This window comes from Anolis sagrei, chromosome 12 (assembly GCF_037176765.1).
Source record: "Anolis sagrei isolate rAnoSag1 chromosome 12, rAnoSag1.mat, whole genome shotgun sequence".
Lineage (NCBI taxonomy): Eukaryota > Metazoa > Chordata > Lepidosauria > Squamata > Dactyloidae > Anolis > Anolis sagrei.
In genome coordinates, this window is record NC_090032.1 from 10943039 (window position 1) to 10956523 (window position 13485).

A 13485-nucleotide genomic window follows, 5' to 3' on the forward strand; every position below is an offset into this window, starting at 1 on the left:
ATGAGGAATTCTATTAAGATGTTGTAGCATTCGGAAGGTTGAAAAACACTGATTTACAAAATTCATAAGAAATAATTGAGACCGAGCATGGGTTGGGTGCGATCTTTCTTTATTGGTGCAGAAGACGCACATACGGAATTATCACAGCATTCCTCAGCGCGGGCAAGAAGTAAAGTAAGGCTGGACAACAACATATCCCTGGATTTCGTAACTTAACGCTCTCCAGTTAATCAGATAGTCAGAAAGATTGCAGCCGCTGAAGGCTAGGCACACTTCTGCTGGCGTGAGGACCCTATCCCACATAGACACTTCCCTCATCTCCCCGACAAATGACTCCTTGGCTTCATAACCGCCCAGAATAGAATCCTGATCTTGCCCCAGGACAATGGACGCTTCGTTGCTTATCGAGTATCCCTTTTGGAGGCCCGCTCGGGGAAGCAGCTTCCCATTCACCCACAGGGACACCAACCCCGTGGACGACTCCCAGCTGGCGCAGAGGTGCTCCCAAGCGGGTTTGCCATGCTGCTGCTCGGGAAGGATGAACGTGGTTAATGCGTTGCCGACGTAAACCGTGTATTGGTTTGGCTTGGGCTTGAAGAGGATGATGTCGTTGTCGGTGGTCGGCGTCGCGTAAGAGAAAAAGGTGATTTCCCGGTTCAGGAAGGTGTAGTGCCACAGGCAGACGGTGAAGCTGGTCAGCGGGTGCGGGATCGTGGCCTTCAGGACCACGGCGGCCGAGTCCGATTCGACGGGGAACACGAACACCTGGTTCTGGAGATCTGCGGAAAGGCAACACAGGCAACATTTGTCTCACCAGGGGTGTTTCATACATCCAAAGGCAATACATTCAAAGATACATGGCTCAAGAACAGTACGTGTGAAAAAGATCTTGGAGTCCTCGTGGACAACAAGTTAAACATGAGCCAACTATGTGATGCGGCGGCCAAAAAAGCAAACGGGATTTTGGCCTCTATAGTGTGTAGATCAGTGTTTCTCAACCTGGGGGTAGGGACCCCGGGGGAGGGGGTCACGAGGGGGTATCAGAGGGGTCACCAAAGACCATCAGAAAACACAGTATTTTCTATTGGTCATGCGGGTTCTGTGTAGGAAGTTTAGCCCAATTCTCTCATTGTTGGAGTTCAGAAAGCTCTTTGATTGTAGGTGAGCTTGCAACCAATTGTGTAGCTTGTTGTTGGCCTTTGCATCAATAGGAGCATAGTGTCTAGATCTAGGGAAATCATGCTACCCCTCTATTCCGCTTTGGTTAGACCACACCTGGAATATTGTGTCCAATTCTGGGCATCACAATTCAAGAGAGATATTGACAAGCTGGAATGTGTCCAGAGGAGGGCAACTAAAATGATCAAGGGTCTGGAGAACAAGCCCTATGAGGAGCGGCTTAAGGAGCTGGGCATGTTTAGCCTGAAGAAGAGAAGGCTGAGAGGAGATATGATAGCCATGTATAAATATGTGAGAGGAAGCCACAGGGAGGAGGGAGCAAGCTTGTTTTCTGCTTCCCTGGAGACTAGGACGCAATGGAACAATGGCTTCAAACTACAAGAAAGGAGATTCCATCTGAACATGAGGAAGAACTTCCTGACTGGGATGTTCTGTTCACCTTTCCCTATGCTATCCAAAGAGTGTGTGTGCACGGGTGCACACACACACAGATGGGTGGGTCAAAAAGTAATTCCTCCATAGATGTCTGCCATAGATGCAGGCGAAATGTCAGGAGAGAATGCTTCTAGAACAGTGGTTCTCAACCTGGGGGTGGGGGGTTGTGAGGGAGTGTCTGAGGAGTGTCAGAAAAACACAGTATTTTCTGTTGGTCATGGGGATTCTGTGTAGGAAGTTTAGCCCAATTCTCTCATTGTTGGAGTTCAGAATGCTCTTTGATTGTAGGTGAACTATAAATCCCAGCAACTACAACTCCCAAATGTGAAGATCTATTTCCTCTAACCTCCTGTGTTCACGTTTGGGCATGTTGAGTATTCGTGCCAAGTTTGGTCCAGATCCATCATTGTTTGAGTCCACAGTGCTCTCTGGATCTAGGTAAACTACAACTCCAAAACTCAAGGTCAATGCCTATCAAACCCTTCCAGTATTTACTGTTGGTCATAGGTGTTCTGTGTGCCAAGACTGGTTCAATTCAGTCGTTGGTGTTCAAAATGCTCTTTGATTGCATGTGAACTATACATCTCAGCAACTACAACTCCCAAATGACAGCATCAATCTCCCCCTCAACCCCACTAGAATTTAAATTTGGGTGTATCAGGCATTTGTGCTGAATTTGGTCCAGTGAATGAAAATACATCCTACGTATCAGATACTTACATGATGATTCATAACAGCAGCAACATTACAGTTGTGAAGTAGCAACAAAAATAATGTTATGGTTGGGGGTCACCACAACATGAGAGAACTGTATTAAGGGGTCGCGGCATTAGGGAAATTGAGAACCCCTGGTCTAGATCCAGGGAAGTCCTGCTCCCCATGCTCTATTCCGCCTTGGTTAGGCCACACCTGAAATATTGTGTCCAATTCTGGGCACCACAATTGAAGAGAGATATTGACAAGCTGGAATGTGTCCAGAGGAGGGCGACTAAAATTATCAAGGGTTTGGAGAACAAGCCCTATGAGGAGCGGCTGAAGGAGCTGGGCATGTCGCACTGGGACTGTGGCGCAGCTGGCTGGTTGTCAGCTGCAATAAGATCACTTCTGATCATGAATTCAAAGCCAGCCCGGGTCAGGGTGAGCTTCCAACCAGTTGTGTAGCTTGTTGTTGACCTTTGCATCAATAGGAGCATAGTGTCTTTATCTGCAGTCCTAGTTTCCACAACAAGCCAAATTTGTCAAAATGCAAGTACCACAAGGACACAAAGTCGGGCGAAATTTTCTGGACAGAGACACAGAGACAGTAAACAAAATCCACAGGGATGTTCTGTTCACCTTTCCCTATGCTATCCAAAGAGTGTGTGTGTGTGTGCACACGTGCGCATTCACACACACACACACACGGGTGGGTTAAAAAATAATTCCTCCATAGATGTCTGCCATAGATGCAGGTGAAATGTCAGGAGAGAATGCTTCTAGAACAGTGGGGTCAGGACCCCTTGGGGGGGTCGCGAGGGAGTGTCTAAGGGGTCATCAGAAAACACAGTATTTTCTGTTGGTCATGGGGATTCTGTGTAGGAAGTTTAGCCCAATTCTCTCATTGTTGGAGTTCAGAATGCTCTGATAGTAGGTGAACTATAAATCCCAGCAACTACAACTCCCAAGTGTCAAGGTCTATTTCCCCCAAACTCCACCGGTATTCACATCATATTGAGTATCCATGCCAAGTTTAGTCCAGATCAATCATTGTTTGAGTCCACTGTGCCCTTTGGATGTAGGTGAACTACAACTCCCAAACTCAAGGCCAATGCCCAGCAAACCCTTCTAGTATTTTCTGTCAGTCATGGGAGTTCTGTGTGCCAAGTTTGGTTCAATTCCATTGTTGGTGGAGTTCAGAATGCTCTTTGATTGTAGGTGAACTATAAATCCCAACAACTACAACTCCAAAATGACAAAACCAACCCCTTTCCAACTCTACCAGTATTCGGTATTTGTGCCAAATTTGGTCCAGTGAATGAAAATACACCCTGCAAATCAGGTATTTTTATTATGATTCTTAGCAGTAGTAAAATTACACTTATGAAGTAGCAAGCAAAATAATTATATGGTTGGGGGTCACCACAACGTAAGAAACTGTATTAAGGGGTCACGGCATTAGGAAGGTTGAGAACCACATAGCCATATAGCCGGATAAACCTGCACTTTTACTTACTTACTTATTGAAAGCCAACCTTGAAAACTCTGGCATAGACACTGAGAACTGGGAAGCCCTGGCCCTGAAGCTCTCCAGCTGGAGGTCAGCTGTGACCAGCAGTGCTGCAGAATTTGAAGAGGCACAAATGGAGGGCGACAGAGAGAAACGTGCCAAGAGGAAGGCACGTCAAGCCAACCCGACCGGAAACCAATGCCCTCACTGCGGGAGAATATGCAGGTCAAGAATAGGGTTCCACAGTCACCTACGGACCCACCTCCAGGACACTGATCTTGGAAGACTATCTTACTCAGACAACGAGGGATCGCCTAAGTAAGAAAGTAAAGTAAATAGCCCGAAAAACCTACAACAACCCAGTGATTCCGGCCATGAAAGCCTTCGATAATACATTGCCTCTATTGCTCTAACTTGTATTCCTTTCACAGCTACTGGACTATCTATACATGATATGATAGGGTTTAATGGGCATTGACCTTGAGTTTGGGAGTTGTAGTTCACCTACTTCCAGAGAGCGCTGTGGACCCAAACAATGATGGATCTGGACCAAATTTGGCACGAATACTCAATATGCCCAAATGTGAATACTGGTGGAGGTTGGGGAAAATAAACCTTGACATTTGGGAGTTGTAGTTATTATGAGATGTACCGGTCTGGATTGGTGGCCCAATACTGTGTATGTATATGTATGTATTTTATATTTTATTTTATATTTTTAAATCGGAATATTGTTGTTTTAAATATATTGTAAACCGCAATGAGTCGCCGTATAGGCTGAGATATTAGCGGTATACAAGTGTACCAAATAAATAAATAAATAAATAAATAGTTGCTGGGATTTATAGTTCACCTACAATCAAAGAGCATTCTGAACCCCACCAACGATGGAATTGAACCAAACTTGGCACACAGAACTCCCACGACCAACAGAAAATACTGGAAGGGTCTGGTGGACATTGACCTTCTGTTTTAGAGTTGTAGTTCACCTACTTCCAGAGAGCGCTGTGGACCCAAACAATGAGGGATCTGGACCAAATTTGGCATGAATACTCAACATGCCCAAATGTGAATACTGGTGGAGTTTATAATAAACCTTGACATTTGGGAGTTGTAGTTGCTGGGATTTATAGTTCACCTGCAATCAAAGAGCATTCTGAACCCCACCAATGATGGAATTGAACCAAACTTGGCACACAGAACTCCCAACAGAAAATACTGGAAGGGTCTGGTGGGCATTGACCTTGAGTTTTAGAGTTGTAGTTCACCTACATCCTGAAAGCACTGTTGACTCAAACAATGATGGATCTGGACTAAATTTGGCACAAATACTCAATATGCCCAAATGTGAATACTGGTGGAGGTTGGGGAAAATAAATATTGACATTTGGGAGTTGTAGTTGCTGGGATTTATAGTTCACTTGAAATCAAAGAGCATTCTGAACCCCACCAACAATGGTATTGAACCAAACTTGGCATACAGAACTCCCACGAGTAATGGAAAATACTGGAAGGGTCTGGTGGGCGTTGACCTTGAGTTTGAGAGTTGTAGTTCACCTACATCCAGAGAGCGCTGTGGACTCAAACAATGATGGATCTGGACTAAATTTGGCACGAATACTCAGTATGCCCATATGTGAATACTGGTGGAGGTTGGGGAAAATAAACCTTGACATTTGGGAGTTGCAATTGCTGGGATTTATAGTTCACCTGTAATCAAAATTATAGTTCACCTATAATCAAAGAGTATTCTGAACTCTACCAACAATGGAATTGAACCAAACTTGGCACACACAACTCTCACGATGAACAGAAAATACTGGAAGGGTTTGGTGGGCACTGACCTTGAGTTTTGAAGTTGTAGTTCACCTATATCCAGAGAGGACTGTGAACTCAAACAATGATGTATCTGGACCAAATTTGGCACGAATACTCAATATGCTCAAATGTGAATACTGGTGGAGTTTGGGGAAAATACACCTTGACATTTGGGAGTTGTAGTTGCTGGGATTTATAGTTCACCTATAATCAAAGAGCATTCTGAACTCCACCAACAATGGAATTGAACCAAACTTGACATACAGAACTCCCACGAGTAATGGAAAATACTGGAAGGGTCTGGTGGGCATTGACCTTGAGTTTTAGAGTTGTACTTCACCTACATCCAGAAAGGGAGTTGTAGTTGCTGGGATTTATAGTTCACCTATAATCAAAGAGCATTCTGAACGCTACCAATGATGGAATTGAACCAAACTTGCCACACAGAACTCCCATGACCAATAGAAAATACAGGAAGGGTCTGGTGGACATTGACCTTGAGTTTTAGAGTTGTAGTTCACCTACTTCCAGAGAGCACTGTGGACCCAAACAATGATGGATCTGGACTAAATTTGGCACGAATACTCAATATGCCCAAATGTGAATACTGGTGAAGTTTGGGGAAAATAAACCTTGACATTTAGGAGTTGTAGTTGCTGGGATTTATAGTTCACTTACAATCAAAGAGCATTCTGAACCCCAACAAGGATAGAATTGGGCTAGAATTCCCAAACAGAACCTCCGTGACCAACAGAAAATACTGTGTATTATCGAAGGCTTTCATGGCCGGAATCACTGGGTTGCTGTAGGTTTTTTCGGGCTATATGGCCACGTTCTAGAGGCATTTTCTCCTGACGTTTCGCCTGCATCTATGGCAAGCATCTTCAGAGGTAGTGAGGTAGAAAATACTGTGTTTCCTAATGGTCTTTGGTGACCCCCCCCCCCCCAAGATACTGACCCCCCAGGTTGAGAAACGCTGGTATATCTCATCACAATACTCACCTTCCTGGGCGAAGGACCCCATAAAGCCAGCAAAGATGAGGACAAAGACGTGAAGGACCTCCATCGTGGTTCTTTCTAGACTGAACAACCTGGATGGGATTTCTAGCTCTGTTTCGCCTTTTATTTCTCTGGTGGACTTCTTTCTCCTGATCGAACCAATCTCCCCAATGGGAAACCTCATAAAAACGTCTCCAAATTCCTTACTAAAATGGCAGCAGCAGATAGCCCTTCCGAGGGGCTTTCCCACCAAATCGATTCCATCACATTCCGCCCCTCTCCTTCCTCTTCCTCTTCCCCAACTTTAAGAGATTTAAACCCATGGAGACATTCAAGATCAGATCAAAACAGGTTTCGTTGCTCTGTTGGCAGATGGTTTGGAGAAGGAATGTTTGTATGGCGTGTCTAACGATGAGTTATCTGCTCTCCCATGGAGGGTTGGGGTCAAAGATGGTCAGCAGATCGTGGAGGAGAGAGAGAGTCTTGGACAATGGAGAAAATATTGGAGTAGAAAAAGATTTTCAAAATGTCTATTTTTCATCTTTTCGAAGCCGAAAAATGGGGACATGTATGGCTGACCAATGACCATATATGATCAAACCTGACACCAAATTGGGAGGGATACTAATACCCCGAAGACAGGATCATGATCCAAAATGACCTTCATAGAGTGGCCCCTCAACCCCACCAGTATTCAATGTTGGCCAAGTTTGGTGCAGATCCATTGCGGGCCGGGTTCAGAATGCTCTTTGATTGTAAATCCCAGCAACTACAACTCCCAAATGTCAAGGTCTGTTTTCCCCAATCTCCACCAGTGTTCACATTTGGGCATATTGAGTATTCATGCCAAGTCTGGTCCTGATCCATCACTGTTTGAGTCCACAGTGCTCTCTGGATGTAGGTGAACTACAACTCCAAAACTCAAGGTCAATGCTCACCAAACCCAGTATTTTCTGTGAATCATGGGAGTTCTATGTACCAAGTTTGGTTCAATTTCATTGTTGGTGGAGTTCAGAGTCCTCTTTGATTGTGGGTGAACTATAAATCCCAGTAACTACAACTCCCAAATGTCAAGGTCTATTTTCCCCAAACTCCACCAGTGTTCACTTTGGGAAAATTGAATATTTGTGTCAAGTTTGGTCCAGATCCATCATGTTTGAATCCACAGTGCTCTTGGGATATAGGTGAACCACAACTCTAAAACTCAAGGTCAGTGCTCACTAAACCCTTCCAGTAGTTTTATGGGAGTTTTGTGTACGAAGTTTGTTTCAGTTCCTTTGTTGGTGGAGTTCAGGTGAATCCCAGCAGCTACAACTCCCAAGTGTCAAGGTCTATTTCCCCCAAACTCTACCAGTATTCACTTTGGGAACATTGAATATTTGTGTCAAGTTTGGTCCAGATCCATCATTGTTTGAGTCCACAGTGCTCTCTGGATGTAGGTGATCTACAACTCCCAAACTCAAGGTCAATGCCCACCAAACCGTTGCTGTCAGTCACGGGAGTTCTGTGTACCAAGTTTGTTTCAATTCCATCATTGGTGGAGTTCAGAGTGGTCTTTGATTGTAGGTGAACAATAAATCCCAGCAACTAAAGCTCCCAAATGTCTATTTTCCCCAAACTCCATCAGTGTTTGAGTTCCATCGTTGGTGGAGTTCAGAGTGCTCTTTGATTGTAGGTGAACTATAAATCCCAGAAACTATAACTCCCAAATGACCAAATCAAAGCAGCTCCAAAGCCTAGCAAGTAAAGAACAACACTCAGGAAACAGGGGAATTCTAGACAGCAAACAATCAAGGCCAGCTAACACCTCCCACCAAGGCATAAAACAGCCAGGCTTTGAAGCTGTAAGGCTATTTGATGCTAATCAAGCTGGCCAATGACAACATTCCCACTTGCCTCCAACAGACAAGAGTTCTTTCTCATACCCTGGACATTATTCCACAGATATATAAACCCCACTTGCCTAGTTTCCAACAGACCTCATAACCTCTGAGGATGCCTACCATAGATGTGGGCAAAACGTCAGGAGAGAATGCTTCTGGAACATGGCCAGACAGGCTGGAAAACTCACAGCAACCCAGTGATTCCAGCCATGAAAGCCTTCGACAACATAATGTCCTGATGCTTAGAGGAATATGTTGCCTGGGAGTCTGATGGCATCTTATTCCCTGAAGGTGGATGGTCATCTGTCGGGAATGTTTTGATTGCTGCCAAAATGGGAGTGGACTAGATGGCCCATAGGGGTCTCTCCCCTATGTATCTTTCGGTCTTACCTTCCTATGGAAAAGCCCATACCCAGAAATGTTTGAATATAAAGCTGACATGGATCATGAACATACGGGTGTCCCCTGGGCAACGTCCTTGCAGACGACCAATTCTCTCACACCAGAAGCAACTTGCAGTTTCTCAATTGCTCCTGACACGAAAAAAGGGGTAAATAAATAAACAAATTGGGGGCCCTAAGTAATAAAATGAAGGTATCTGCTGTCACGGGAAGAACAAGGTTTGCTGGTTTCCATATTTACTCTTCCAGGAAGGCATGCAGATGACCTTTCTCCAGGAAGCTTGTTAAGTCTGACCCGACTTGTGTGGCCTTGACATTGAGCCGGTTCTCCCTTGCAGGGCTGTGCTGCGGGTTTCGGCTCTGCCACAGGCCACTCCGCCAAGGCCTCTGGGAAGGAGGGTGGTATAAATAGAAATAAAACAGACGCAACGGCATGCCATTTGACCATCTGCACAGACAGGTTCCTCCAGGATGGATTCTTCCCTGTTTAGAGACGCTGACTTCTTGCACCCTCGCCTTCCTGCCTGCCCCTAAGGCAAGGGAGACTTTCGGAGTGACACCTCATAAAGTGTTCATGGAATCTCTCCATCAGCAGACTCAAGGCAAAGCAGCCTTTGGGATGAGAAGGCAAAAAAGCCACCAAAGACTGTCTCCATTTAGTAGGAACAATTCATCCTCTGCAGTCCCACCCTCTCTGCTGTTTATGAATTGTCCCAGTTCCTCTCTCTCTCCCCAGTTTCCCTATTGTCTTTGGTTTACTCCCCTTGCTGCAAACCAAGTACAAAGGAAGGAAGGAAGGAAGGAAGGAAGGAAGGAAGGAAGGAAGGAAGGAAGGAAGGAAGGAAGGAAGGAAGGAAAGAGGGAGGGAGGGAAGGGAAGGGAAGGGAAGGGAAGGGAAAGAAAGGATGGGGGAAAGATGGAAGGTGGGAAGGAAAGAAGGGAAAAGAAGGGGAAGGATAGAGGAAGGAAGGAAGGAAGGAAGGAGGGAGGGAGGGAGGGAGGGAGGGAGGGAAAATGAAGGGAAAGAAAGGAAGGGGGAGAGATGGAAGATGGGAAGGAAAGAAGGGAAAATAAGGGGAAGGATAGAGGAAGGAAGGAAGGAGGGAAGGGAAATGAAGGGAAAGAAAGGAAGGGGAAAAGATGGAAGATGGGAAGGAAAGAAGGGAAAAGAAGGGGAAGGATAGAGGAAGGAAGGGAGGGAGGAAGGAAGGAGGGAAGGAGGGAAGGGAAATGAAGGGAAAGAAAGGAAGGGGAAAAGATGGAAGATGGGAAGGAAAGAATGGAAAAGAAGGGGAAGGATAGAGGAAGGAAGGGAGGGAGGGAGGAAGGAAGGAAGGAAGGAGGGAAAGAAAGGAAGGGGAAAAGATGGAAGATGGGAAGGAAAGAAGGGAAAGAAGGGGAAGGATAGAGGAAGGAAGGAGGGAAGGGAAATGAAGGGAAAGAAAGGAAGGGGAAAAGATGGAAGATGGGAAGGAAAGAAGGGAAAAGAAGGGGAAGGAAGGAAGGAAGGAAGGAAGGAAGGAAGGAAGGAAGGAAGGGGGAGGAAGGGAGGGAAATGACGGGAAAGAGAGAAAGGAAAGATGGAAGGTGGAAAGGAAAGAAGGGAAAAGAAGGGGAAGGATAGTGGAAGGAAGGAAGGAAGGAAGGAAGGAAGGAAGGAAGGAGGAAAGGGAAATGAAGGGAAAGGAAGGAAGGGGGAAAAATGGAAGGTGGGAAGGAAAGAAGGGAAAAGAAGGGGAAGGAAGGAAGGGAAGGGAAGGGAAAGAAAGGAAGGGGGAAAGGAGAAAGGAAAAAGAAAAGAAAGGAAGGAAGGGGAAAGAAAGAAGGAAAGAAGGGAAAAGAAGGGAAAGAAAAGGAGAAAGAAGGAAGGAAGGAAAGGAAGGGGAGGGAAGGAAGGGAAAAGAGGGGAAAGAAAGGAAGGCAGAAGGAAGGAAGGAAAAAGAAAAGAAAAAAAGGATGGAAGGAAGGGAAAGGAAAGGAAAAGAAGGGAAAGAAAGGAAGGTGAAAGGAAGGAAAAAGAAAGAAAGGAATGGGAAAAGAAGGAAGGAAGGAAGGAAGGAAGGAAAAAGAAGGGAAAGGAAGGAAGGGGAAAGAAGGAAGGGGAAGGAAAGAAGGCGAAGGAAGGAAGGGGGGAAGAAGGAAAAAAGGGAAAGAAGGAAGGGAAAGAAAAGAAACCGGAAAGAAGGAATGCTAAATTGCCATGCTAAATTGCTCGACAACATTAACGACTGTGCTAGTTGTCCCGCATACCAGTCAATTACCTACAAACAAAAGGGAATGATTTTTTAAACAGGACGTGCTCTTTGTGCCCAGTGGGGAGTTGGGGTGCCTAGGGTGAGAGGCCTTCAAGGATTTTCCCATACACAGTCTTTAGAAGGCTTGAGATGTTTAACAAAGTCCTTTATTATTGCTTAGGTCTTCAATAAAACAACAAACACTTCTTGGATCTTCAACAGATTAAACAAATGCTTCTTAACTTGCCCCAAAATGGACAGGCACCTTGCTTGGAGAACTATTTCTTTCTTTAACAAGGAAAACCCTTTATTAACCCCTCCCAGGCAATCTACTGTCTAAGTTTTGCTGATGTGGGTTCTACTACCGGTTCCAATCTGTGTCTTGGGTCCCGAGTAGACCTACCAGTCAAGGCTATGTAGATTCTCCAGCTGGAGTTCTTTGGGTCTGCAGAACTGTTTTCTTCTGAAACTTTAGGACTGTTTCTCTCAGATGCTGTAAAGCTGAGAGGCTGTAAGCTCCCAGCCAGAGCTTTGGGTCTGTTTTCCCTCGGAATTTCTGCCCCGAATGCTGTAGGAAGTGAAGCTTTTCTACAGATGGAGCTAATCCACATCCTGTAACTTAGCTTTCCACTATAAGACTGAACTAAAAATGGCTCCCTCTCTTCCTATGGCCCTGGGGAAAGGGGCGGAACCAAAACTTAACAATGATAGACAGGTGGCTAGCCCTATGATGCAAACCAAGGGAAGCCAACTTGTTGCAAATGGATGGAACCTTGGAATATATGCAAACACTCAATAGAAAGAAAATGAAGCTGAAGCTCCTGGTACAGCCGTACCAGTGAAAGGGTCTTTGAGTGAAATTTGCAAATACTAAGTAAGGGGCTTTGAATGAAATCAACAACAAAAGAGAAATATACCCTTTCCCTGTAGAAAAAGAGCAATGCGGAAGAAAATGTTTTTAAGAAACAAGATGTGACGTGTAGAGGTACAAGAAGAAGGTACTTTCTTGCACAGGATGTGTTGTGGTTAACTTCAAAGGTTGTTGATTTAAGTGCAGAGTCTGCATGTACAAGAAGGTACTTTCCATCAAAAGGTCAAGGAAGAGGGGGCTGGAAAGAGAGTACTTTCCGTGTTGCAGAAATACGTTACCCGGAGATTCATTCGAGTGCTTTATGAGAAGGAAGAGAATGGAGAGACAGCATGTCCGATTTCCAAGGCTTTGCAAGATAGGGTGAACAGAGCAAAGGACTGTTACAACTGAAGTCTAAATCGCTTCAATATTTATAGCATAATATCAACCTTTCCAAACATACGCAGAAAGAGTCTGACAATTATTATTATTATTATTATTATTATTATTATTATTATCTTTATTTGTACCCCGCTAGCATCTCCCGAAGGACTCGATGCGGCTTACAAAGGCCAAGGCTTTGTAATGATTGTACACAGTACAATCATTAACAGGTGCTTCTATGTATAGTTGCCAAGGACATCTTTATCAGGTCTTGGCAGCCATGTTGTGAACCAAAACATCTGTTGGATTATGTAACTTATCCCACCATTCACCCGTTACCCTGAGGTGATCCTTATATGGTCAATTCCTTAAATCTCTAATTGAATTACAACTTTTATATGCTTATAACATAAGATTTGATCAAGGCAATCTCCTTTAGTTAATTTCAGCCTTTTAACTTCATTATAACTTATTTCTTAATATGAAGATAATGAAGGAATCACTTAGGATAAAGATTTTCTGAAATTGCCTGCTATTTACATTAAGTGGTCAGAAGATGGCGCTCTCTCACCATATGACCTTAGATGTTCCAGGTCTTGGATCGATAATATTGATCTCTTTGTCCTGCCAAATTTCTCTTGTTGACCCTCGTATCTAACTAAACATCAACTTCTGACTGACCAAGGTCCAGTGACGATCATTACCATCTGTAGGTTTTCTCAGGCTTGCAAGTTCCCTCATTAGAAATGTTCTTTCCCTTTTCGAAGGATCAGGTAAGAACTTAAATCTTCTATTTTATTCTAAATTATTATGATTTTCCATTATTATTACTTTATTTTCTCCTAACTGCCCCCACACTACTATTTTCCTTTGTTTTACTGTTGTGATGCCTCCTTGCACACCATTGGCTGAGCAGCCAAAGCAGGGCTTGGGCTCCCATTGGACGAGCTGCACCAGCTTCCGGCCGCTCCTCCTGGCTCGCTGACATCACAGCCAATCACAGCAAAGCCGGCTCAGGAGGCGGGCACGGGAAATTTGAATGGAAAAAAAATGTATATATTGTCTTAGTTTTCTGTATTGGAACCATGGTGGTTTC

The 13485-nt window shown here is 44.6% G+C and overlaps 1 protein-coding gene across 1 annotated transcript; it reads right to left on the bottom strand.

Annotated features, from left to right (window-relative positions):
• Window positions 1–153: 153 nt before the first annotated feature.
• LOC132764508 (C-reactive protein-like) lies at window positions 154–6704 on the bottom strand. The gene is made up of 2 exons (XM_060758537.2): window positions 6641–6704; window positions 154–779 (listed from the first exon to the last, which is right to left on the bottom strand). Exons 1-2 carry the CDS (start codon window positions 6702–6704, stop codon window positions 154–156), a joined length of 690 nt encoding a protein of 229 aa, XP_060614520.2.
• Window positions 6705–13485: the final 6781 nt, after the last annotated feature.